General features: G+C 45.7%; 1 protein-coding gene across 3 annotated transcripts in view; it reads right to left on the bottom strand.

Moving 5' to 3' along the window:
- PRPF39 (pre-mRNA processing factor 39) overlaps positions 1-27,317 on the bottom strand; it is a 79,420-nt gene that overhangs the window by 35,490 nt on the left and 16,613 nt on the right. Inside the window, exons 2-7 of one of the 3 annotated variants that reach the window (XM_069734884.1) lie at positions 25,478-25,797; positions 24,051-24,176; positions 23,563-23,722; positions 23,321-23,439; positions 22,106-22,273; positions 1,231-1,384 (exon numbers count right to left, since the gene is read on the bottom strand). In XM_069734884.1, the coding sequence (XP_069590985.1) occupies positions 1,231-1,384; positions 22,106-22,273; positions 23,321-23,439; positions 23,563-23,589 (468 nt within the window). In that variant the 5' untranslated portion in view covers positions 23,590-23,722; positions 24,051-24,176; positions 25,478-25,797. The remainder of the gene's footprint in view (positions 1-1,230; positions 1,385-22,105; positions 22,274-23,320; positions 23,440-23,562; positions 23,723-24,050; positions 24,177-25,477; positions 25,798-27,317) is intronic. The other 2 variants (XM_069734891.1, XM_069734875.1) reach the window with 2 other exon arrangements.

Here is a 27,317-nt window from a genome sequence, read left to right as displayed (position 1 = left end):
CTTCCGGGGTGCTGCCTACACATTGGCCGAAGCTGGGGCTAAATTTTTTGCAGCCGGCGCGTTACCTCATGGAGGTGGGGCACAGGGAGGCCTGTGAGCATGTGAATATCCCGCTGCAGAAGCCCACCGATGACAGGATCCGCTCACAATCGGTGCGCGTCCCGGCATGGAGCTGCCACGGATGACTGCAGGTCGGCTATTGCAGCGTGGACAGTGTAGGGATAGAGGGATAAACCTTAATCCATCATCCCTTTGTTAGGGAGGTGGAGAGGAACCGTCCGCCTCCTTGTGCCATCCACTTTAACAGTGGTGGGACAGTGGGGGCTGCTCAGACGCCCAAGAGAGGGGCCTCTGAACATCCACGGAGTTCAGCCCCTGGGTGGACAGGGCCAGTTGTCCGGCTATAGGCCTGGCTCCAGGACAGGATACATGGAGGCGACACTCCATGTGGTCGCCTGCTGCTGGTGTGGGGAGATCGGGACCGTGAAGGAACAGTCGCCCCTGAAGTCAGCTCAGGCATGGCTTCCCACGTCGCCGGAGAGGGTACGGGGAGGTATGCTCCGCGTGCTCGCCTGTTGATTCGGGGGAGATCGGAACTTTGAAAGAATCCGTCGCCCCTTCACTCCGTTAATTAAAAATTTACAGATAAGTAAAAAAAATTAAATAAAAACTTTGGGGTCTGAACCAGACCCAAGTGCCTCGTACAGACACTAAGCAAGAACTGGTTAGCTGAGAGCCAGCAGGAGGGTGTATACTGCAGGGGAGGAGAGAACTTTCTTTGTATCACTCAGTGTCAGCCTCCTGGTGGCAGCAGCATAACACCTACAGTCTGTGTCCCCCAGAGAAACCTGGAGCAGGCCCTGGCTTCACCGATTGTTCGTGGCCGGGCGTGACCAATCAGTGACAGGAGCAATCCGGCCGCGAATTGGAGCGGAATTTGAACCAGACTTCGCTAATTGGTCGCGCCCGGCCGGCCGAATCCTGTGTATAAATTGCATTATTCTGAAAACTTCATAAATAAACTGCATACATATTCTAGAATACCCGATGCATTAGAATTGGGCCACCATCTAGTTTATTATATAAAAAACAACTCTGCTGCCGTCCAGTCTTCAGTTTCAGCATATTATATAACCCCCCCCCCCCCCCCCCCCATGGTTATATGAGTGGTTATAAATACACACACACATACACTTCTGACCACAGTGTTACAGACTTAGCTCTTCGTACCTGTGCCGGATCAGCGATGTCCTCGATACCAGAGGGATATTCCATTTTAGATCCACTATGATGTTTTACTGACGCCAACTCTTTTCGCAGCTCAATGAATTTTTCGGCAGTAAGAAATTCTTTCGGCAAATGATCTTGTATGTGTTCTTTAAACCTGTGGGTGCGTAACGCAGTTCCCATAGTAAATGGTCAAGAAGATGCAAAAGTGTCTAATCAATTGAGGAAGGAAGGTTATACAACCTACTCATGTCCACTGGACCCTCTAAGAACCCAAAATTAACCCTCTGCAAGAGGTGACATTTCTGTTAATGACAGTGGATTGCAAAGTTAGATTGCTCGCAGCTTCAGGTCAGACATGGTTGTAAAAAACTATCAAGTGAGGAAAAGGTCTACCAATTATTGAATCAATTAAAATGGTATAAGAGATCCTTTTTAAAAGGATCTACAAGCGTCTCGTTTGGATCCTCAAACAGCAGATAGAGGCTGTGGTGCTCCAGCCCATTCCAACGCTTAGCCACAGCCCCAGGCAATGACAGTATTAGCCATCGCTGTGGCCGATGCTGTAGTGTCGCTGCCTCCCCATTCTAATCATGGGTTTGGGACCCCCATTGATCAGACACTGATGACCTGCTGAAGCCTTTGCACACCAGTAGCCTCTCCTCTACTCCCTGCCTGTGATGTTCACAAGTGACGCTACAGCAACAATCAATGACCACTGCAGCAAATCACTGGCCTCAGCGCTTATCCAAAAGTAAATGGCGCAAGGCTGATAAATATGCACCACCAATTTAGGGCTGCCCTTTACGTATTTAAAAAGAAAAAAAGTGGAACCCTTAGACAATTGGTGATATTCTAAATACCATCTGACAAAAGTGATCAGTCTTTAATATCCCCTCTGAAAGAGTCCAAGCAAAGCAGGATCCCACCAAAGCCCCCAAGCAGTGAAATCTTGCTTTATGACCTGACTTATTTACTAGGCGGTTTACTTAACCCCTTACCGGCATCGGACGTACTATACCGTCCGATGCCGGCTCCCCTGCTTTGATGCAGGGCTCCGCGGTGAGCCCGCACCAAAGCCGGGACATGTCAGCTGTTTTGAACAGCTGACATGTGCCCGTAATAGGCGCGGGCAGAATCGCGATCTGCCCGCACCTATTAACTAGTTAAATGCCGCTGTCAAACGCAGACAGCGGCATTTAACTACCGCTTCCGGCCGGGCGGCCGGAAATGACGTCATCGCCGACCCCCGTCATGTCCGGGGGTCGGCGATGCGTCTCCATTGTAGCCATAGAGGTCCTTGAGACCTCTATGGTTACTGATTGCCCGTCGCTGTGAGCGCCACCCTGTGGTCGGCGCTCACAGCACACGTGCAATTCTGCTACATAGCAGCGATCAGCAGATCGCTGCTATGTAGCAGAGCCGATCGTGCTGTCCCTGCTTCTAGCCTCCCATGGAGGCTATTGAAGCATGGCAAAAGTTTAAAAAAAAAAGTTTAAAAAAATGTGAAAAAAATAAAAAAAAACATAAAAGTTTAAATCACCCCCCTTTCGCCCCAATCAAAATAAATCAATAAAAAAAAAATATCAAATCTACGCATATTTGGTATCGCCGCGCTCAGAATTGCCCGATCTATCAAATAAAAAAAAGTATTAACCTGATCGCTAAACAGCGTAGCGGGAAAAAAACTCGAAACGCCAGAATTACGTTTTTTTGGTCGCCGCGACATTGCATTAAAATGCAATAACGGGCGATCAAAAGAACGTATCTGCACCGAAATGCTATCATTAAAAACGTCATCTCGGCACGCAAAAAATAAGCCCTCAACCGACCCCAGATCACGAAAAATGGAGATGCTACGAGTATCGGAAAATGGCGCAATTTTTTTTTTTTTTTTTTAGCAAAGTTTGGAATTTTTTTTCACCACTTAGATAAAAAATAACCTAGTCATATTTGTTGTCTATGAACTCGTAATGACCTGGAGAATCATAATGGCAGGTCATTTTTAGCATTTAGTGAACCTAGCAAAAAAGCCAAACAAAAAACCAATGTGGGATTGCACTTTTTTTGCAATTTCACCGCACTTGGAATTTTTTTCCCGTTTTCTAGTACACGACATGCTAAAACCAATGATGTCGTTCAAAAGTACAACTCGTCCCGCAAAAAATAAGCCCTCACATGGCCAAATTGACGGAAAAATAAAAAAGTTATGGCTCTGGGAAGGAGGGGAGCGAAAAACGAACACGGAAAAACGAAAAATCCCCTGGTCATGAAGGGGTTAAGGGTCATTCCACATCAAGTGGACCAGTTTTAAAAATCGTCCCCACTCGACCTTCTCCGATTTTGCTGAAAATTTATAAGGATGTACATGTATGTTTGAAAAGAGGTTCTGAAATTGTTAGGGCCAGATCTCAAATACATTGGGCACTGTTGACCTTTCACTGGAGGTTCCACCAAGCCTGCGGCTTCAGCTAAGTGGATTTTGCAAACTTTGGCACATAGCCATTAGAGTTCTATACTGGCTATGATGCTGAAATTTGGCATACTAGCTCAACTTTTGGTGCTAAATACGATAAAATTATTACCGGCTATGACAAAACAATATTTCGGCCGCAATTTTGTGTCAAAGTAGCTTGAAAAACACTTCGCATAAAATTTATGCCGAACTTTGCCCATATATAACAAGACCAAAAACCAATAGTAACTGGTGCTTTGCCCTGTACACCAAACATGTACATGGCTTTGCATTGCTGCAATATCACGGTCAAAGCATATGTATTTGTGGAAATATTCACATCCACATATGATGAAAAACTTAAAAAACCCGAATTTTACCTATTTTTAGGTCAAATTTCTCAAAAAGGGTACCCCTAAAATATATTAATTCTGATATCATTAGAAAGAGCACATTTTTCTCTACAAGGATCATTGTTTGTTTTTTTGGAGTCTCTCAGTTTAAGAAATGAAAAATGCCACTGAACATGGTGTTATTTATTAATACGCAATGACTGGTAACTGCACTATTCAAACCCTTGCGTTGGTCCATGGTGGTTATACCACAACCAATTCCCTAAGAATTGGTATTATAATTCTATTAAGAATTGTAATAATGCGGGGGGGCGTGGCCTAACTGCTGATGGAGTAGGTCACACAGAGTGGGAGCTCCGTGTCCAGGAATCCTAAAGCGGCTCTTATCTACCTCTCCGGCGCCCTTCTGCTCCTCCTCGATCTTGATTCCGGTCCCTGGTACGGTGGTCAGGGAGCAGTCCCCGAAGAAGCAACAGCGAAACGCGCGTCGGGGCATCAGCGTTTCGGGCAGCCAGTAACATGGGTGAGTGTTAGGAGACATTCTGTTTGTATATGGTACTTGTAAGGTATTACACCTTACCGGCGTCTGGGCGATCACTACTCTGATCGCATCTGAATACTATCTCACCTCCTTCCCTCTATACCCGTGTTTTTGGTATAGCACTGTGACATTCAGATAACTTTAATTGCTGCTCATTATGCACTATGCACTTTCTTGACTAATTGGGGTGTTTTTTTTCCCCTTTTTTTCTCTGACTGGTCACATGTGCTCTCGGGTCTGCCCATAGTTCTCCAGTTAGACATTGTTGCCTGCTTGCTCCTTTCCTTTTTGTCATTATGTTTTTGTTTGGTATTATATGTATATTCTTTTCATGGTTGTATAATATGTTTAATAAATTGGTTTGTAACTTTACAAAACTGTGAGATGGGATTCCTTTGAGCAACCGTGATTTAGTATTATGTATATTTTTTAGTTTGGATCACAAACTCTCTCTTTTTCTTTGTATGTATTATATGACGTTAAGATTTATGCAAAAATCTGGGCCAACAGACTGTTCTCGGTTCTCCCTGGTCTCATCCACCCCGACCAAGTTGGGTTTGTTCCTGGCAGACAGACCAGGGATGGCACCAGGCGCCTGATAGATCTTTTAGATGTGGTCGAGAGGGGGAGCCTTCCCAGTGTATTTCTCTCGCTTGATGCCGAAAAGGCGTTCGACAGGGTACACTGGAGTTATATTGAACTCACGCTGGAAAAATTTGGGCTCACCGGGCAAATTAGTAGAGCGGTTATGGCATTATACTCCAATCCCTGCGCGTCGGTTCGTTCGGCAGGATTTAGATCTCGGACATTTTCTATTCGGAATGGCACTCGTCAGGGCTGCCCCCTCTCGCCTATCATTTTTGCTCTGGTCATGGAGCCTTTGGCTTCCATGGTCAGACAGAGTGCGGACATTGAGGGAATCCGGGTGGGGGGAACCGAACACAAAATTGGCCTCTATGCCGACGACGTGGTCCTGACTTGTGCCTCACCGTTAGCATCGCTGAACGCGATTACCTCTATTTTAACTGAGTTTTCGGCGGTTTCGTATTATAAACTTAATCTGACCAAATCCACAATTTTCCCCCTTTTTCTCCCGGCCCCCCTTCAAATCCAAATTCAATCCCAATACGAGTTCATTTGGGCTCCCCTGGGCTTTACGTACTTAGGCATCAGGATAACTAGGCTGGATAATATAGTTCGTGTAAATTGTGAGGAAACTCTTGCGAAAGTCAGGAAGAGCATGGATCATCTGTCGGGTGCACTGCTCTCCTGGATGGCCCGCATACAAACGGCGAAAATGCTATTCCTACCCAAAATAATGTATCTCTTCCGATGCCTCCCCCTTTTTATCCCTTCGAAGTTTATTTCAGCTTTTCAATCTCTTATAGATCGGTTTATTTGGAATGGGAAACCTCACAGGATTAGGCGTCGGATTATGTCCCTACCGTATTCTATGGGTGGGTTGGGCGCGCCTGCAGTGCTTTCATACTATAGGGCGGCGATCCTTGAGCCCCTTAAAATATGGTGGGAGGGGAACTCATGTTTACCCTGGTTTCTGATTGAATCGCATTTTGCTCCCAAAAACTCGCTTAGATTGCTCTTGGAGTTTCAGCTGCTTAAGGTACCTCTAGTTGGCCCTTGTCTCCGTTCTATTAGGAATGCTTCTAAATTGTGGGCGCTACTCAGCACTTCCCATCTAATATTTATGTTTGACTATGTTTCTTTGCAGGCTTTGGAGTATGCTATCGGGCACATTTCTCTTTCCTCCTGGACGGACCGCGGGGTGCTCCGGGTGGCAGACCTTTTCGGCTCAAATGGCCTTCTGTCGTTTGAGGACCTCTCAGGGAGATTCTCTCTTACTGGGTCTGACTTCTATCAATACCTGCAGCTCCGTAGCTTTCTCAGGTCACGTCGGTCATTCGGAGTGCCCCCGCCTCTGACAGAGGACCCGGCTCATAGATATTTCAGACCGGCCACCATATTGCCCCATGGCATCTCCATAATCTATAAAGCTCTCATCTCCTATGGTTCTGCTGACAAGCTCCCTTTCATGACCGCCTGGGAGTCCTCGCTGGGTTTCGAGGCCTCCCTGGAGGACTGGCAATTTGCTATGGTGCACCCTTCCAGGTTCTCCACATGTCTTGGCCACTTGGAGCAGGCGAAAAAAATTCAACTGCATTGGTACTTTACCCCTGTCCGCCTGGCGGAGGTTTTCCCGTCTTCCTCCCCTCTGTGTTGGAAGAAGTGCGGCGCCTTGGGGTCCTCCTCTCATGTATGGTGGTCGTGCCCGCAGATCCGGGTTTTCTGGCGTGAGGTGGAGGCTTTGATTGTCGATCTGACACGTCTCCCCCTTGCGCTGAGTGGTCAACTAGCTGTCCTGGGTATTTCCCTCATGGGTCTCCCTTCCCCTCTCCGGCCCATAATTTCAAATATCCTAGTTGCCGCTAGACAATGTATAGCGAAACATTGGAAATCCTCGGGTCTTCCCTCCAGAGCCGAACTGATCGCCAGAATTGACTTACACTTCTGCTATGAGGTTATCATGGCACAGGATCTATCGAGGAGAACTAGGGTCCTCTCGTGGTGGGATCCCTGGGTGTCCTCGGCACATATATCTCAGTCTGCTCTTGCCCTCATTTAAATCGTTTGCTTCTCAAGTTTTGACACTGTATCTGTGTGTATTATACTGTTCATATTGTGGTCTTTAACTTAGGCGCTGGTCCTTTTTTCCCACATCCTCCCCCCCCGTTTACCCTTGTCTCCCTCCCCCTTTGAAGTTTACTGATGTGTTGTTTAACATGCAAAATTTCAATAAATATCTATTGGTTAAAAAAAAAAAAAAGAATTGTAATAATGCTGTCTTTCGAGAATTGGCAGCCCCATCGCCTAGGAGCCATGGCCGATAGCCGTGCAAGGCGAGCCTCGGGCGGTCTCTTTATCGCAGGTTCTGAAGCCTTAGGGTGGGTGTCTTTGCCTAGGATCCCAAGACTAATATTGGGCATCTTTTGTTGGTTCCCAAGCCATAATGTTCATTTTAAGTGGTCTGGAATTGTTGCTGAATTTGCAACATAATCGGTTCAGAGAAGCTGTATTGTCGGCCCATTGCTGTTGCAGCTGGTGCTGGAATTATTGCAATGATTGACTGCTCGGGAATCCAGCATGTATCATTTCTCAAAGGCCAGTGAAAGAAGCTGGCTGGTCCATGAGCATGCATAAAATTTATTAATGCATCATGCTCGTCGACTGAAATTTCAGAAATATTTCCAATCCACCAGTTCCTATCGTAAATGCAGGCAATGTATTGCCCTGGCTGGAGGTTTGCAATTGGCACAAAAGGCATTTCTGATCTGACAGATCTATCTACATGGGCAATGAAAGATGATGGGTCATTTGACAGCCTTGAAATGCAAATCTTTTTGTCATCAATTGGCACAAACTGGTGATTTTCTCTTGTTCCAGCAATTGTATGTCCATCTTTGAACCTTTCCTCTTGAACTACCCGTATTTCGTCAATTTTTTCTTTTGGAACAAAAAAAAAAAAAAAAAACTTGATTCCTTGCATTTGCTCGTTGCAAAAGTTGAATAAATCCACCGGGGTCAGCATTTGGTTTTTAGTTGGGCGTTGAAGACTGGCACGAGCTGCCAACCTCTTTGCTGTCCCTCCAATCCCATCACAGGGCGACTTTCCATGACTGGTACCAAAAAAATTATATTCAGAGCTGATATTGAAATCAGCATTGTGGTGGCACAGGTTGAGAATTTTTGAAATTTTTGTACTGGGCTGCAGATCCATCGCTAAAGTAGTGGATATGACGAATCCCATACGAGAGTCTTGAGATACTCCACAATTACTGTTAAGAAAGTGTGGACTGCAACTGTGTCATGTCGTGAGCAATCAACTGATTATGCACAAGCTGATGTTCTGCGCAGCTTCACCATTTAACTCCTTGAAGTAAATTACAAATGGGTGTACTGTAGCGTGACTATTTTCAATATGAGGGAAATGTTTGTTGCCCATCGGGATCGGAATGGCCCCGAAATTGGATTTTCCAAGTTTTGTGAGCTTCGGCCAAAGTGATGCGTAACCGTTGGATCTGCTGGAACACATTCCGTTTGTGTGTGTACCATTCACCAAAATGTCAAACTAATGCTTGCAGCATGCCCAATCAATGATGACTACAAAGAGCTCATATGCAAAATGGTCTGTGGAATTGAATCCAAGGACTGTATGCTTGGCCGTTGTGATAAATGCTCGGGTCCTGAAGTTTTAAAAGAATTTCTAGTCAATGTGTTTGTCAACAGTGACCCTGAAGATATTATTGAGTTCAAACAATGGATTCACACTGAGACACGCTTGATACCAAACAACTGACTATAGAAGATTTCATTGAAGAATTGGTTTTGAAAATTTCTAAACTTTGTAGCCATTACTACATCGCCAAGCATCAAAGTTGGTATCTGAAATCATTGAAGGAAAATCTGAGACCTGGAGAGCTTGTGATCCTTATGGACTTTGCTGAAAATTACTCATTTATTGTTCAAGATGCCATTCAAGGTTTCCACTGGGAAAATAGTCAAGCTACAGTACACCCATTTGTAATTTACTTCAAGGAGTTAAATGGTGAAGCTGCGCAGAACATCAGCTTGTGCATAATCAGTTGATTGCTCACGACATGACACAGTTGCAGTCCACACTTTCTTAACAGTAATTGTGGAGTATCTCAAGACTCATCTATGGGATTCGTCATGTCCACTACTTCAGCGATGGATCTGCAGTCCAGTACAAAAATTTCAAAAATTTTCTCAACCTGTGCCACCACAATGCTGATTTCAATATCAGCTCTGAATAGAATTTTTTTGGTACCAGTCATGGAAAGTCGCCCTGTGATGGGATTGGAGGGACAGCAAAGAGGTTGGCAGCTCGTGCCAGTCTTCAACGCCCAACTGAAAACCAAATACTGACCCCGGTGGATTTATTCAACTTTTGCAACGAGCAAATGCAAGGAATCAAGTTGTTTTTTTTTTTGTTCCAAAAGAAAAAATTGACGAAATACGGGTAGTTCAAGAGGAAAGGTTCAAAGATGGACATACAATTGCTGGAACAAGAGAAAATCACCAGTTTGTGCCAATTGATGACAAAAAGATTTGCATTTCAAGGGTGTCAAATGACCCATCATCTTTCATTGCCCATGTAGATAGATCTGTCAGATCAGAAATGCCTTTTGTGCCAATTGCAAACCTCCAGCCAGGGCAATACATTGCCTGCATTTACGATAGGAACTGGTGGATTGGAAATATTTCTGAAATTTCAGTCGACGAGCATGATGCATTAAATAAATTTTATGCATGCTCATGGACCAGCCAGCTTCTTTCACTGGCCTATGAGAAATGATACATGCTGGATTCCCGAGCAGTCAATCATTGCAATAATTCCAGCACCAGCTGCAACAGCAATGGGCCGACAATACAGCTTCTCTGAACCGATTATGTTGCAAATTCAGCAACAATTCCAGACCACTTAGACTGGCTTGGGAACCAACAAAAGATACCCAATATTAGGCTTGGGATCCTAGGCAAAGACACCCACCCTCAGGCTTCAGAACCTGCGATAAAGAGACCGCCCGAGGCTCGCCTTGCACGGCTATCGGCCATGGCTCCTAGGCGATGGGGCTGCCAATTCTCGAAAGACAGCATTATTACAATTCTTAATAGAATTATAATACCAATTCTTAGGGAATTGGTTGTGGTATAACCATGCAAGGGTTTGAATAGTGCAGCTACCATTCATTGCGTATTAATAAATAACACCATGTTCAGTGGCATTTTTCATTTCTTAAACAGAGACTCCAAAAAAACAAAATGATCCTTGTAGAGAAAAATGTGCTCTAATGATATTAGAATTAATATATTTTAGGGGTACCTTTTTGAGAAATTTGACCTAAAACTAGGAAAAATTCGGGTTTTTTAAGTTTTTCATCATATGTGGGTGTGAATATTTCCACAAATACATATGCTTTGACTGTGATATTGCAGCAATGCAAAGTCATGTACATGTTTGGTGTACAGGGCAAAGCACCAGTTACTATTGGTTTTTGGTCTTGAGTTATAAATGGGCAAAGTTCGGCATAAATTTTATGTGCCGCGTTTTTCAAGCTACTTTGACACAAAATTGTGGCCGAAATATTGTTTTGTCATAGCCGGTAATAATTTTATCGTATTTAGCATCAAGAGTTTAACTAGTATGCCAAATTTCAGCATCATAGCCAGTATAGAACTCTAATGGCTATGTGCCAAAGTTTGCAAAATCCACTTAGCTGAAGCCGCAGGCTTGGAGGAACCTCCAGTGAAATGTCAACAGTGCCCAATGTATTTGAGATCTGGCCCTAAAAATTTACAGAACCTCTTCTCAAACATACATGTACATCCTTATAAATTTTCAGCAAAATCGGAGAAGGTCGAGTGGGGACCACTGGTCCACTTGACATGGAATTACCCTTAAGAGAAAACAGCAAAAGGTTGAAACCAACCACAATTTTTATAAAAGCCAAGGGTACCCAAAAATATTAAAGTAAATAGCACAATAAAGGGACCTAAAACATAACATTTAATATACTAGTTAAAAATGACATAACCCAACACACAGACAAGCATGTATAATACCAACAGTTATCCAAGGAAATCAGAGAAACGGTACTTAAAGCAGAAAAATACTCAAATTTACAACTGCTTCTCCTATTTGCATGTCCTTACCCAAACCTCCAGAAAAACAGCTGAAGGAGGGTATATAATAATGCTGCTATTTGTACCTGTGTGCTTTTGCTCAGAAATGTGACATCAAAACAGTATCATCAATTCTCACTGCATCTGCAAAAGTCACTAACACAAAAAATGCACCATAAAGTATGGAACAATCTCACCCGTTCCTGAATAAGCCATACAAAGGATGCACTCCACCACTCAGTCATTTAGGAGATTCAAAAATTCGGAATAACACTCCATAGACCATTTCTTATTCAGGACCACCTCCCTGAATAAGAAAGGTGGTCCTGAATAAGAAATGGTCTATGGAGTGTTATATCGAATTTTTGAATCTCCTAAATGACTGAATTTTTGGGGGAAAGGTGTGTATGGAGATCTAAGGAAAAATAGGGATTTTGTGTACTCCACGTAAAATCTTTTTCTCCGAGCCAATCATTGGGGGACACAGGACCATGGGTGTTATACTGCTGCCAATAGGAGGACACTAAGTTAACACAAATAATAACTCCTTCCCTGCAGTATACACCCCCCTTCTGGCTTTAAGTGAACCAGTTCGGTAACAAAGCAGTAGGAGTTTAACATTTAACAAGAATTAACTATGTCAAAACCAAGTCAACACAGAAAAAAAACTAAAGCCAATAGGCTAACAGGGTGGGTGCTGTGTCCCCCAATGATTGGCTCGGAGAAAAGGATTTTACGGTGAGTACACAAAAATCCCTATTTCTCCTATGCCTCATTGGGGACACATGACCATGGGACATCCTAAAGCAGTGCCTGGGTGGGAAACAATCCACTGCAATTGCTCTGTGTACCCACAAGTTATAGATGCAGCATTGCCGCCTGCAAAATTCATCTGCCGATGGACACATCTGCCAAGGCCTGAGAATGGACATGGTAAGGTTTCGTAAATGTATGCAGGCTGGACCAAGTCGTAGCTCTGCAGACTTGTGCTGCCAATGCCTGGAGCCGGATGGCCCAAGACGCACCCACTGACCGAGTAGAATGAGCCTTAATCCCTGCTGGGACGGAGTGACCTCTGACTCTGTAGGACTCCTGGATAGCTGAACGAATCCACTTGGCTATTGTAGCTTTGGAAGCGTCTAGACCTTTCCTTGGCCCTTCCGGGAGCACAAACAGGGAATCTGACCTGCGGAAAGACGTCATTCTCGAGACGTATCTCCTAAGAGCTCTCACCAAGTCCAGTGTGTGAAGAGCCTTCTCGGTGCGATGTACTGGTGCCGGGCAAAGTGAAGGCAAGACAATTTCCTCATTGAGGTGGAAAGAGGAGACAAATTTCGGTAGAACAGACGGGGATGTTCTCAAAACCACCTTATCCTGATGAAAAATGAGGAAAGGAACTTGACAAGACAGTCGCCAGCTCAGACTCGTTGGATGGATGTGACTGCAACCAGGAAGGCAACTTTCTATGACAGAAAAGACAGGAGAACGTCCTGCAGAGGTTCAAAAGGGGCCTCTTGCAAGACTCCGATGACCAGATTAAGGTCCCATGGTTCCAACAGCATCTTATAGGGCGGCACCACATGGGAGACTCCCTAAATGAACGTCTTCACCTGTAATCTGTTGTCAATTCTACGTTGGAACAGGACTGACAAGGCTGAAATCTGCCCTTTGAGAGAACTAAGAGCGAGACCCAAGTCCAAACCCGACTGAAAGAATTTGAGGATGGAAGGAATGGAAAATTCAAAAAGGAGAGATTCCTCGGTCCTTGCACCATGAGAAGGTCTTCCAAATGCGATGATATATACGCATAGACGTAGGCTTTCTAGCACTGATCATGGTAGAAATGACATTCTGAGAGAAGCCAGCTTGTGTCAGCACCCACCACTCAACGGCCATGCCAAGACTTCAAAGAAAAAAAAGACAGCGCCACAATGGATAGTGAAAAAATAAAAACTTACATTTATTCTGCCTTCTGTAGCGATGTTTCGGTCAACAGACCTTTATCAAGTGCTTGATAAAGGTCTGTTGACCGAAACGTCGCTACAGAAGGCAGAATAAATGTAAGTTTTTATTTTTTCACTATCCATTGTGGCGCTGTCTTTTTTTCTTTGAAGTCTTGGAACATTGTACGGGATGGGCTCCCTGGTTCTGGACGTGCGCCCCTGTGTCCGCTGAGACCTTTATTTGCAAAGAAAAAAAAAAAAAGGGTACGGTTTTGACTTTTTTCTGTCTTAACGGCCATGCCGTCAAACACAGGGCCTTGGAGTTCTGGTGGTAAATGGGGCCCTGGGACAACAGGTCTGCGCGATTCGGTAATCGCCAGGGGACATCGGCGACTAGTTGAACTAGTTCAGCGTACCAGGCCCTGCGTGGCCAATCTGGCGCAATCAAGATTACTGCCGAGAGTCATCAAGACGATCAGAGCAGAGGGGATACCAGTAAAGGAAGAGGGGAAAATATGTACGGAAGCTGGAACTGATGCCACGAGTGAACGAGTGCATCTGCCCCGATGGCTGCCGGATCATGGGACCGAGCTATGAAGTTGGGAACCTTGGAATTTAGCCGTGAGGCCATCAGATCCACTTCCGGGGTTCCCAAACGACAGCAGATCTGGTGGAAGATCTCCGGATGGAGAGATCACTCTCTGGAGTCGAGACCTTGACGGCTAAGGAAGTCTGCCTCCTAATTTTCCACTCCTGGAATGTGAACCGCTGAGATCATTGAGCGGTTTTCCTTGGACCAACGGAGAATGTGGCCTACCTCGGTCATGGCTGCCTTGCTGCGTGTTCCCCCCTGCCGGTTGATGTATGCCACTGCCGTGGCATTGTTGGACAATCCTGATGGGACGACCTGCCAGGAAGGGATGGAATTGGAGAAGAGCCAACCTGATTGCCCGTATTTCCAGGATGTTGATGGGCAGGCGTGCTTCCTGAAGAGACCAGCGGCCCTGAGCAGCGAGATGGTGGAATACTGCTCCCCAGCCCAGAAGACTGGCATCTGTTGTCACGACTAGCCAATGTACTGGGAGAAAAGACCTCCCTTGTTTCAGGGAGGATCTCACAGTCCACCACCTGAGAGAGACTGACTCGCTGGGTAAGGAGGAAACGACGATCGAGAGAGGACGGGTTCCTGTCCTACACAGCCAGGAGAGCATGTTGTAAGGGGCGAAGGTGTAGTTGAGCGAATGGGACCGCCTCCATAGCTGCTACCATCCTGCCGAGGACTCTCATACTGAAACGTAGAGAATGTGTATGAGGTTGGGAGAGCTTCTGAGCTTCCCGCTGTAAGACAGATCTTTTCCGGGGGAAGAAGTACCAACTCCTGGGACGAGTCCAGTATCATTCCTAGAAAGGAAATTCGCTGAGCCAGTACTGGGGAAGATTTTTGGAAGTTTAATCTTCCAACCCAGGCGAGAAAGTATCTATTGTGATGGTCGCGGCCTCCTTGCAGGTGCAGAAAGAGGGGCATTTGATAAGGATATCGTCTAGATACGGTACCACCACCACACCTAGGCTATGAAGGATGGCCACGGCGGCCGCCATTACCTTGGTGAATACCCTGGGAGCGGTGGCAAGGCCGAAGGGCAGAGCAGCAAACAAAGTGATCTTCCTGAACTGCGAAGCGAAGAAACGTTTGGTGAGAAGGTAAAATAGGAATGTGGAAGTACGCGTCCTGGATGTCTATGGATGCCAGGAACTCTCCTTTCTCCATGGAGGCAATGACAGAAAGAAGCGATTCCATCCAGAACCGTCGCACCCTGACGAACTTGTTCAGCAGTTTTAGGTCCAGTATGGGTCGTACTGTACCTTCCTTCTTTGGAACAATAAACAGGTTTGAATAAAAACCTTGAAACCTTTCGCTTTCAGGAAATCGGGATAATAACCTTGTCTTCTTTTAGAGAGCTTATGGACTGGAAGAACTCTGATGCCCTTGCCCTGGGAGAAGACAGGAAAAAGCGATTTGGTGGAAGAGCGAATTCTATCTTGTACCCAGAGGACACTAGGTCATGGACCCATTCGTCGTGAACGACCGAGAGCCACGCGTCGCTGAAGGAAAGCAGGCGGCCCCCTACTTTGAGGGTGTCCTCCGGATACCGCAGGGAGTCATTGTGTGGGAGACCTGCCAGGTCTGGATCCCCTGGACCCTGGCTGCCTAGGCCTGCCTCTCCAAGAAGGGGAAGGTTTGTAAGAGGTCTGAGGACCTCTATCCCTACGTTGTGCCTGGCCAGGTCTGGAAGATGTTGAAGTAGAGGACCAATTTGAGTTGAAGCGGGGGGGGGGGGGGGAAAAAAAAAAAAAAACACGGGACCGAGCCTGCTGCTGCTGGTTGCGAAAGGGCCGAAAGGTTCTCTGTTGTGGAAGAAATTTACTCTTCCCTCCAGTGGCGTCGGAAATTAATTGGTCGAGCTTTTGGCCAAAAAGGTGACTGCTCTGATATGGAAGAGAGGTTAATGACTTTTTGGAAGCCGAATCCACACGCCAGTCCCTGAGCCATAAGGACCTCCGGATGGTGATGGCGTTTGCTGCTTCTTGCGAAGCACAGTTAGCAGCATCCAGGGAAGCGGTAACTACAAAACCCCCAGCTCTGGCTATCTGAGTAGCGAGGTCTGCTATCTCGGGGGGATATCGGTATCCAGCACCGCTGCAGACAAAACCTCAGCCCAGTGGGACATAGCCTTAGCCACCCACGTAGCGGTAAAAGATGGGAAGAGTGCGGCTGCTGAGGCTTCAAAGGCTGAACGCGCCATATTGTCGATCTGACGATCGGTTGGGTTTTTAATAGAGGCGCCCTCCGAAGAGGATAAAATAGATTTAGTAGCCAGGCGTGATACCGGAGGATCTACCGGGGGAGATTGAGACCAATCTTTTCTTAGATCCTGGGCAAAGGGATATTTTGATTCCATGGGCTTCTGCCCTGTGAATCTTAGGACAGATCCTGTGAGATTCAACGATTTCCTTAAATTCGGGATGAGTGGTGAACACTGAGCTCGCTTGGTCCTCTTAAACGACACGGCATGATCAGTTTTAGATAAAGGTTCCTCCTCAAGTTTCAAAGCCTTATTCACTGACTCAGAGTCGAAATTCTCCTGATCAGGAATTTCATCACGATCTAGGGACGTGTCAGTATCGTCCTCTGAAACAGGTTCTCTATTAGCCCCAATGGAAGGGGAGCGACAAATGGAGCTCTCAGAACCCGAAACCCGGTGATGGTCTGGGGATATGGCATGAGTCCTTTTCCTGGAAGAGCGAGAGCTCCTTGGCAAGGTACGACCCCTAGAGCACGAGGGGTTTTGAGGATTGGAAGAGTCATCAGTAAGAGTGCCCTGGTGAGAGGAGGGGTCTCGGAACGATTCTAACGCTTTTGCCAGGGATGCCATAGACCGGGTAAGAGGTAGCCCACTCAGGTGGACCAGGCTCACTAGGTTCGGTATCAGAAACAGGTGGTTTCTGAACAGTCACCGGTTCACAAGCTGTGCACAATGCAGTATTGTGACCCCGGGGTAAAGAGACCTTACAAGAGGTACATGCAGCGAAGAATACAGTGTGGGTTTTCCCAGACTTTTTGTGAGGCCTTGATTGAGACATAGTAGCCTTGAGGAGAGCGCTTACTAGCAGGGGAAGGGTTAAGCTATGTATCTGCAGCTTACCCAGGTCTCCTGTGTCTTGAGTCCCCATGGACAGTCCGCAATGTATGGTCCTGAAGGATGTGAATAGGAGAGCTGGAGCAGCGCTGCAGGATCAGCGCTGTGGGTGTCCCAAGATGGCCGCTGAGATCTGTGAGCGCGCTTCTCAGGGAACGAGAAGCGCTAGAAAAGATGGGCGGCGTTAATTGCCGGTGGGCATGGCCAAGAACTCCGGCCTGTATGAAGGCGAAAAGCCGGGGACTAAATTTTAAAACTTGCGGTTGCGGCATCGCGACCGCTATTAGTGCCATCCTGAGCCGCGCTCCTTCATAGCAAAGCCACACTGCGGACCACCCACAGACCCGGGCTTTATGTCCTGCTAGAGGTGTGGACCTTCCATACCCCCGGGGACTAGGACCCCCCCCCAGCGCCTCGGCCCCCGCAGTGAACTCACAGTAGATGCGGTGGGCCGGTGATCAATCCACCGTCGCCATAGTCAGGGAGGGGGTGGGAGATTCTGCCCCCTCATGTCATCCGCTATATCAGTGGTGATGCAGTGGGGTCTGCACGGACGCCATACATAATATGTCCGGCTATGCACCTGGCTCCAGGAGAGGTAGATGGAGGGCTACTCCATGTGGTCACTTGCTATGGAGGGGGGAGATCGGAACACGAAGGAACCGTCGCCCGTAAGGTGAGCTCAGGGCTAGCATCCAACGTTGCAGGAAAGGATACGGGAGGGACGCTCCACGTACTTGCCTGTTGATGATTCGGGGGAGATCGGGACCTAGAAAGGGTCCGTCGCCCCCAATTGCTCCGCTAAGGGAAAAAATAGAATAAAAACAAAAACGGTGGGGTATGAAAGCAGACCCAAGTGCCTCTTACAGACACTAAGCAAGAACTGGTTCACTTAGAGCCAGCAGGAGGGTGTATACTGCAGGGGAGGAGCTATTCTTTATGTGTTAACTTAGTGTCCTCCTAGTGGCAGCAGCATAACACCCATGGTCTTGTGTCCCCCAATGAGGCGTAGGAGAAATTAAGTTATGTAGGTCCCTCTAGAGGACCATTGGTCGTTTATACTATACACTATGATACTAAAGCGTTGCTGTATATTGTGAAGTCACAGTTCTATGAAGATCAGCATGCAGCAAAGCCTTACAGTAGGATTAAGATTGCTATTACAGGAACCTTCAGCAGTCCTTCGGTGCCCTGTGAGTGGTGGCCGATGGGATCTGGTGCATGATCACACATTTACCTAGTGCAGCCATTGGATTCAGCTCAGGTCACTGCACTTACTGGCCATGTAACAGCAAAAAAGTAAAAAGCTGAACCACCACTTCACACGCTTTAGTTTATATGAAGAACATTGATCCTTTCCACAAACTGAGATCCAAGACTACATATAACTGCTGGGCTTTGTCTTTTGCTTTGTGGTATTACATGATGCTTTTTTTGCACCAAATTCTTCAAAATTGCACACCTAGTTCATCAATTTTGTGTAAAATTATATAATGTAATTCTGTGCGTGCACGCATGTAGCAGAGGTTTTTCTATATGTGTATGCTGCAGAGAGACAGTAATGGATTTCCTACCTCCCTATTCTACCCTAGTACATCAAAATTTGTGATAATGACCTCAGCCAGGGAAGTTTTAATAGGAAAAAATGTCTTTCCTATTTGTCTTTGGTAAGGTGCATCCTCTAATCTGAAAAATACAGTATATACACACTTTTTCCCTCTGACCCATTATGTAACTTTTTATTGTAAACAGTAGCACATTCTGCTTCAAAATAATTGGTCCCAAAGGCAGTGTGTGTGTGGGGGGGCACGCGACCATTTCTAACTACTTTTGCCACTCACTTAAGGTGCAATTGATCAATTAGCCAAAACCATAAATTCCATAGTGTGCGCGCGTTTGTGTGTGTGTTTGTTTAGCCACGTCCACTCGACGTCCGTTGTTAAGCTCACTGCTTCAATTACAAAGAAAACAACCTCAATTTCTTCAACTCTACTTCATGGGTAATGTATAAGCTGAGGCTCAGCAAAGATGTTCTTTAATTCCGAACACTCGCCTTGATATTGTCACTAACTTGCAGCAGTTCCTTCACTTGAACAATCCATATGTTAAAATATTCAAAACTGCACTTGAATGCATGCTAAGTGACTATTACAAAGTTGTAATCAGAGCTGACAAAACTCCACAAGGTGAGCATCAGCGGTGCTTCAATGCCCCCATATTTGATGAGGTAGCTACCGTATATACTCGAGTATAAGCCGAGATTTTCAGCCCATTTTTTTGGGCTGAAAGTCCCCCTCTCGGCTTATACTCGAGTCATATACCCGGGTGTCAGCAGGGGAGGGGGAGCGGGGGGTGTGTAATCATACTTCCCTGCTCCCAGCGCGGTCCCTGCAGTCCCTGGCTTCTCCGGCGCTGCAGATTCTTCCTGCACTGAGCGGTCACATGGCACCGCTCATTACAGAAATGAATAGGCAGCTCCACCCCCATAGGGGAGGAGCCGCATATTCATTGCTGTAAATGATCGGTGCCATGTGACCGCTCAATTACAGGAAGAAGCTGCAGCGCCGGAGAAGCCAGGGACTGCAGGGACCGCGCCGCAGCAGGTAAGGGGAGCGCAGCGCTATAATTACCTGCTCCTCGCTCCGGCTCCGTCTGCAGCGTCCTCTAGCAATGACGCTCAGGTTAGAGGGCGCTGTGACGTGGTCAGTGCGCGCCCTCTGCTGAGCGTCAGTGCTGGAGACGGAGCCGCAGAGGAGCAGGTAAATATTGAAAGCGCCGGCGTCCTGAGAAGAGAGGTGAGTATGTGTTTTTTTTTTTTTTTATGGCAGCACCAGCAGCATTCTAAGGAGCACCTATGGGGCCATAAAGGTGCAGAGCATATAAGGGGCACAGCATTATAAGGAGCACCTATGGGGCCATAAATGTGCAGAGCATATAAGGGGCACAGCATTATAAGGAGCACCTATGGGGCCATAAATGTGCAGAGCATATATGGGGCACAGCATTATAAGGAGCATCTATGGGGCCATAAAGGTGCAGAGCATATAAGGGGCACAGCATTATAAGGAGCACCTATGGGGCCATAAAGGTGCAGAGCATATAAGGGGCACAGCATTATAAGGAGCACCTATGGGGCCATAAAGGTGCAGAGCATATAAGGGGCACAGCATTATAAGGAGCACCTATGGGGCCATAAAGGTGCAGAGCATATAAGGGGCACAGCATTATAAGGAGCACCTATGGGGCCATAAATGTGCAGAGCATATATGGGGCACAGCATTATAAGGAGCACCTATGGGGCCATAAAGGTGCAGAGCATATAAGGGGCACAGCATTATAAGGAGCACCTATGGGGCCATAAAGGTGCAGAGCATATAAGGGGCACAGCATTATAAGGAGCACCTATGGGGCCATAAATGTGCAGAGCATATATGGGGCACAGCATTATAAGGAGCACCTATGGGGCCATAAAGGTGCAGAGCATATAAGGGGCACAGCATTATAAGGAGCATCTATGGGGCCATAAAGGTGCAGAGCATATAAGGGGCACAGCATTATAAGGAGCACCTATGGGGCCATAAAGGTGCAGAGCATATATGGGGCACAGCATTATAAGGAGCACCTATGGGGCCATAAAGGTGCAGAGCATATATGGGGCACAGCATTATAAGGAGCACCTATGGGGCCATAAAGGTGCAGAGCATATATGGGGCACAGCATTATAAGGAGCACCTATGGGGCCATAAAGGTGCAGAGCATATATGGGGCACAGCATTATAAGGAGCACCTATGGGGCCATAAAGGTGCAGAGCATAAATGGGGCACAGCATTATAAGGAGCACCTATGGGGCCATAAAGGTGCAGAGCATATATGGGGCACAGCATTATAAGGAGCACCTATGGGGCCATAATCAAAGGTGCAGAGCATATATGGGGCACAGCATTATAAGGAGCATCTATGGGGCCATAATCAACGGTGCAGAGCATTCTATATAGCACAGTTGTATATGGAGCATCTATGGGGCAATAATGAACGGTATGGAGCATCTATTTTTATTTTTGAAATTCACCGGTAAATGCTGCATTTTCTACCCTAGGCTTATACTCGAGTCAATAAGTTTTCCCAGTTTTTTGTGGCAAAATTAGGGGGGGTCGGCTTATACTCGGGCCGGCTTATACTCGAGTATATACGGTATTTTGATTGTGGGTAATGAGCTTCACAGCCATGACATTGTGCTTCAGAAAAGGAACAATGGTTTGCAACGGGTGGCAGAAACTCACAGGTCCTATGATGCACTGCAATATCCAATTATCTTTTGGCAGAGACAGGATGGCTATGACTTTGAAATACCTCAGACAGATCCTACAACATGCAACCCTTCAAGGAAAAAAAAGTGTTGCCAGTGGACTTCTATGCCTATGGATAATGACAAGAGTTGGTGAGGAAAGTCACATCCTCAAATGCAGACGTGTATATGATATGCTGTATTGCAATTAGTGCAATTTCTCTCGGATCAAGCGTTTTTAATTGTATATGGAAGAGGAGTATGAGGTGCTGCTGGAGGAGGCGACTATAAAGGACAAAAGCTGTGCTTTATGTGCAATATAATCATTATAAAGTGTTATAACTAGCCACAGTTAGTTACTATGCCCGGGAAACACCGGACTCTTCAACTAGTACATCTTTCTAAAAAGTACAGGCAAACACAAACCAGCATTGAAAAAAGGCACAAAGTAGAATAAAAAATTAAATAAATAAATAAAAAAAGACTTCAAATACAGGTACATACAATTGAGCCACAGGTCTTTTTTTGTAAGGTTATTCAAATATTTACAAAATAAAAGCAGAGAACAATTCTGAAAAATGAAGGAAAAAAAATGTAAAAAAATTACTTGTGGATTTTCAATGGGGCCTGGTTTTATAATTTTATATCAATTTTTTCCATAATTTTTTTTTTCTTTATTCTCAAAAAAGGGTTGTTTCATGAATGCAAAAGATCCCCCAGCCTAAAAAAGGCATAAGAAATTCATAAGAGAATCAGTTCGGTGGAAAGCCACGTTCACAGATGATGCCTGTTCACTTATTACCTCATCTGAATTGAGTTTTTGGCTTGTAATTTTTTCCTTACTATGTAAAAACCCGACGGTGTTGCGAATACTTAACTTACTGTTGAAAGTGGTGAGTATACTGCTGTGTGGGTATTCCAAGAAGGCGGCTGTAGATAGAGGTGACTCCACTTAGATTGCCCTGTTCGGCCTCATAGGTAATATACATTTCCCATAACTTATCTGAACGAAAATCTAGACCTGCTGACATGATGGCGTGCTCAAATGTCCTGCAGGATAGAAAACGGGTGAGTATAATGGTGAACACAAACCCCACAGAGGTCTCATCTATAGACTTCAGTTGCAGTAAACTTGCAGATTCCATATACAAGATCAGTCATTGTTGGTAACAGCAGGAATACTAATGCCCCTTCCGTCCTCAGCTACTCTATGCTTCTCATCAGCGCCAGTGGATTGGCAATGGAAGTCATCATCTCTGCTTTCCACTATCAAGCAACAGAGGGCGACGAAGCAAAGAGTAGCCAAGGATGGCTAGTGCATCTGTACCCCAACTGAACGTGTACGCCAACTTGGGATGCTAATTTACATCTGAAAACAAGACGAATTTCAGAGTAAGTGAGCACCGGATAGTGAAGAAACCGGTATCACTGGAAAGGGTATTACACAGCCTAACGAAAAGGTTACTGACAGATTCCCTTTAACTAAAACAAATTTGTACGCAGCCAATATAGACAACTATTTGTCTATATTAAAAAAAAAAAAAAAAAAAAATTTTTTTTTTTTTTTACATATTTAGCAAAGGCTTTTTCTATTTAGTCAGATAGCAGTAAACGTAAACACTGTATGAGCTGAAGCGGCTCCATCCAATGTGTAGCAGCTACTGCTAAAAACTGCAGATCAGCTATTCTTTAACACCGGGACTACCGGACTGGTACTCTCCAAAATTATTTGTCACAAAATCTTTTTTCGCATCCTAAATGAGTAGAAGTCAACGAGTCTCAAGCCGGAATTCGGAAAAATGTAGTCATAGAAGAGAAATAAAAATTGCGAGGAGTCAAAATGACTCATAGTTCTAGTGTTAAAAATAAAGTTCTGCAGTAATCGGCAGCGGTTGATACACAATATAGAGCTCTGCGGCTTTCTTAATATATACATCTAGTTGTTGGCTGTCGATCACCCACTTCTTTGATACCCGATAAATTATTATATGCCCAGACAATCCCTTTAAACAGTTCATTGATAATGCATACAACCACAGAAATGAATGGTCTCAGTACCTCTGTAGCAATTATACTTGACACTGTTGTATAACTCACCCTCTCAGTGTGTTACAGGTCTCCGGGTCAGCCGGATCTAAAGTTTCTTTTAAGAACTGAAGATAATGTATCCAGAGGTCAACACTTAAGGTAACAGCCTGAATTCCTCTACGGTAAACCTAGGTGGCGAGATAAAAGAGAGAATACGCCAAGGGCAATGATACATTTCTTGTCCCAGGAGAATGATTTGTATCCGGTCAACCTTACAAATTTTGGAATTTCATTGAAAATCTTGCCATTACCATAGAAGTGGAGGTTGGATAGAACATGGCTTATGTTCTGAGCTCCACTTGCAGAGAGTCTTGATCTTCAATGCGCAGCTGTATTCTTAGCAGGAGCTGAGGGCTGGCTTTGGGGTACAGACCATAAGGCACAGACCCATTAGCTTCTCATTCACAGCGTCTGACCACAAATTCAATAAATAAGTAGCAAAATGTAAACCAGCAAAAATAAAAAATAAATTAATCTAAGCCACCACACAACGAATGACAAAGCCCTGCCCTACTTGTTAAGCTGCAGTGTAATATTGGCTTGCACTGCACAGCTTGACAAACTGTGAAGATTTAAGGCACCTGTCAACAAAGAAAGAAGATATTAGGACAAATGTCACGCTTAGTGACAAATGCTGTAGTATTAATCCTGCTTTGACCTTACACATGGGGGAGGCCTAGTGCTGGCCCTAAGTCAATGTCCAGTCTTCTGTCTAATGTCTACATATCCTCGTAATTACCTCATCAGCCTCCATGACATTGTTGCTCCGCTTTTCCAGATCAGCGTATTTCTTCCAGTAGCCATAACAATATGGATAACGAGTGAGGAACATGTCAAACACTCGCCGAATAGCAAATATATGATTCTAGATAGGGGGGAAACAAAAAACAAAAATAAAAAAAATAAAATAAAAAAAAAAACACAAAAAGCTTATCAGGATGCGACAAAGTCAAACTAAAACAAACAATGAGTGGACTATTTTTTTATTTTTTCAGGGCAACAATTTATGCAGCAGTATGATCAATCCACAGCTCCATCAACACAGGTGATTGCTAACTCCACCATTGTCACAGCAGAAGGACTCCCAGAGAAGAGGAGATTGCATATTTTTAAGAACTATCACTCCCAAAAGATAACCCCTGTAAAATGGCATTTGACAGTAAGGGTACCGTCACACAGTGGCACTTGTCGCTACGACGGTACGATTCGTGACGTTCCAGCGATATCCATACCATATCGCTGTGTCTGACACGCAGCAGCGATCAGGGATCCTGCTGAGAATCGTACGTCGTAGCAGATCGTTTGAAACATTCTTTCGTCGCTGGATCTCCCGCTGTCATCGCTATGTTTACCCTGGTTACCAGCGTAAATGTAAAAAAAAAAAAAAAAAAAACAGTACGTACTTACATTCCAGTGTCCGTCAGGTCCCTTGCCGTCTGCTTCCCGCACTCACTGACCGCCGGCCGTAAAGTGAAAGCAGAGCACAGCGGTGACGTCACAGCTGTGCTGTGCTTTCACTTTACGGCCAGCAGTCAGTGAGTGCGGGAAGCAGACGGCAAGGGACAGACACCGGAATGTAAGTATGTACTGTTTGTTTTTTTTTACGCTGGTAACCAGGGTAAACATCAGGTTACTAAGCGCGGTCCTGCGCTTAGTAACCCGATGTTTACCCTGGTTACCCGGGGACCTCGGCATCGTTGGTCGCTGGAGAGCTGTCTGTGTCCAGCTCTCCAGCGACCACACAACGACTTACCAACGATCACGGCCAGGTCGTATCGCTGGTCGTGATCGTTGGTAAATCGTATAGTGTGACGGTACCCTTAGAGGCAGTGCAGGGTTAGGAACTTTTCCAACTATACCTATTTCACTGTTATCTGGTACTTTATTACCCAAAATCATGTTTGACCTCCCCCTATGCAGCGGAATCAGGCTATCCCCACCCCGTGCAACAAGTTCCCCCACCCTCTCCTCCCGTGCAACAGCGCCAGGTTCCAACACTCGCCTCCTCCCGTGCAGAGGCAGCAGGCTCCCCCCCCCCCCCCCCCCCCTCCATCCCATGTACGATGGCAACCTACCCCCCTCCATCCCGTGCAACAACCACAGCACCTCCAACCTGTGCAGCAGAGGCAGGCACTGTATCAGCAGTCTCACAAAATAGTTACTGACCTCTTGTTCAATATAATGTAACATGTAGGTCCATGTAGTGAAATCCTCAGGATTTGCTTCCACGGCCTTCCAATACTTGTCAAATTCTGGAGGATAAGGCTGTTCGGGCTCTTGCTTCTCAGGCGCTTCTGCCGCTTCCTCCACTCCACTGGTGTTGTCTTGTTCTGGAGATTGCTCCATTGCAGTTACCTCTAATATATCTGCATTGTCTTTATTAGGCTGTGAAGCCTCTGTGGGGGCCTCAGCAGCTTTCTCCTCCTGTGTCACAGGACTAGGGTCTGGCTTTGGGTCCTGCATGTTGGCACAATATTTTTGTGGATCTGAAGAAAGAAAAAAAAGTGTATAGAAGCTGATAACATCCCCATCCTGGCACATACAAATTGTAAACTAGCAACAAAGGAAAGTTCAACTATTACTCGATCAATGTAAACGTGTCAAAAGTAACATAAGTCACTCACATCATGTCGGGAGTTATAGTTTCACGACAGCTGAGATGACATGTTGAAGACATTTCTTATAAGGATCCAAACACCACAGGTCTAATTATAGAGAGCGTCCTTCAAGCTAATGGGTAAATCCAGGCAGATACTAATCTAATGATATTACATTTGTACAGTCTGATATCAAGCCACTGTGGATTAAATAAAAAAAAAAAAACCTATGTAAAAGTCAAACTTCTTTGGTACGGCTCGGATATCTGTGACTAGGAACCTGATAATCTTGTAAGCCAGCACTCCACAACCTGGGGCTTTCAGCTGTGGTAGTTATCAACTACCTGCCTGTTAGTTCTAAGGGTACCGTCACATTTAACAAAGCTGCAGCGATATAGACAACGATGCCAATCTCTGCAGCGTCGCTGTTTAGGTCGTTGTGTGGTCGCTGGAGAGCTGTCACACAGACAGCTCTCCAGCGACCAACGATGCCGAAGTCCCCGGGACAGACACCGGAATGTAAGTATGTACTGTGTGTTTGTTTTTTAACTTTTACAACGGTAACCAGGGTAAACATCGGGTTACTAAGCGCGGCCCTGCGCTTAGTAACCCGATGTTTACCCTGGTTACCAGTGAACACATCGCTGGATCGGCGTCGCACACGCCGATTCAGCGATGACAGCGGGTGATCAGCGACCAAATAAAGGTCCTGATCATTTCCCAACGACCTCCCAGCAGGGGCCTGATCGTTGGTCGCTGTCACGCATAACGATTTCGTTAACGATATCGTTGCTACGTCACAAAAAGCAACGATATCGTTAACTAAATCGTTGTGTGAAGGTACCTTTAGGCCCATAGTAAAAAAAATAAATTAGTCCCAGCAAAGCATTTAAATGAACGTGGACCCCATCGAAAATATAAATGGTTTGTACTCGCCTCTCGGACCGCCACCGTTCCAGCGATATCAGCACTGCATCTGACGAGACTCGCATGACATTATAAAGTCATGTGAGAGCAGCTAATCGGTGGTCGCTTACTATCACAAGACAAGGGCACGCGAATGATTTTGCAAATGCTGTGCCAACGGTGCCGGTCTGAGTATAAGCCATTTTCATTCTCAACAGGTTCTGGCTTCATTTAAGAAGGATTTTTCCAAGAAGTGGACAACCCTTTTCAGTTTTTAAGTCTAGACAAGTCATGCAGGTTCAAGATGGAGTGTCCTTATCCTACAGAGCCATGTTTTGTTGGCACAGCAGAATGAACCCTGCACCATGTCCATCTACCTAACAGCTGAGATCAAAGAATCCTCAAATCTGGGCTATTTAATACTTTGATCGCTGCTGTGGAAAAAATGCTTGAAGAGTACAATCAAGGAAAACGGTCGGCTCTGCAGTCTTATCTGTTCTCTA

Source organism: Ranitomeya imitator, chromosome 1, assembly GCF_032444005.1.
Source record: "Ranitomeya imitator isolate aRanImi1 chromosome 1, aRanImi1.pri, whole genome shotgun sequence".
Taxonomy (NCBI): domain Eukaryota; kingdom Metazoa; phylum Chordata; class Amphibia; order Anura; family Dendrobatidae; genus Ranitomeya; species Ranitomeya imitator.
Note: the sequence above shows the minus strand (reverse complement) of the source record. Positions and strands in the feature narration are given on the sequence as shown.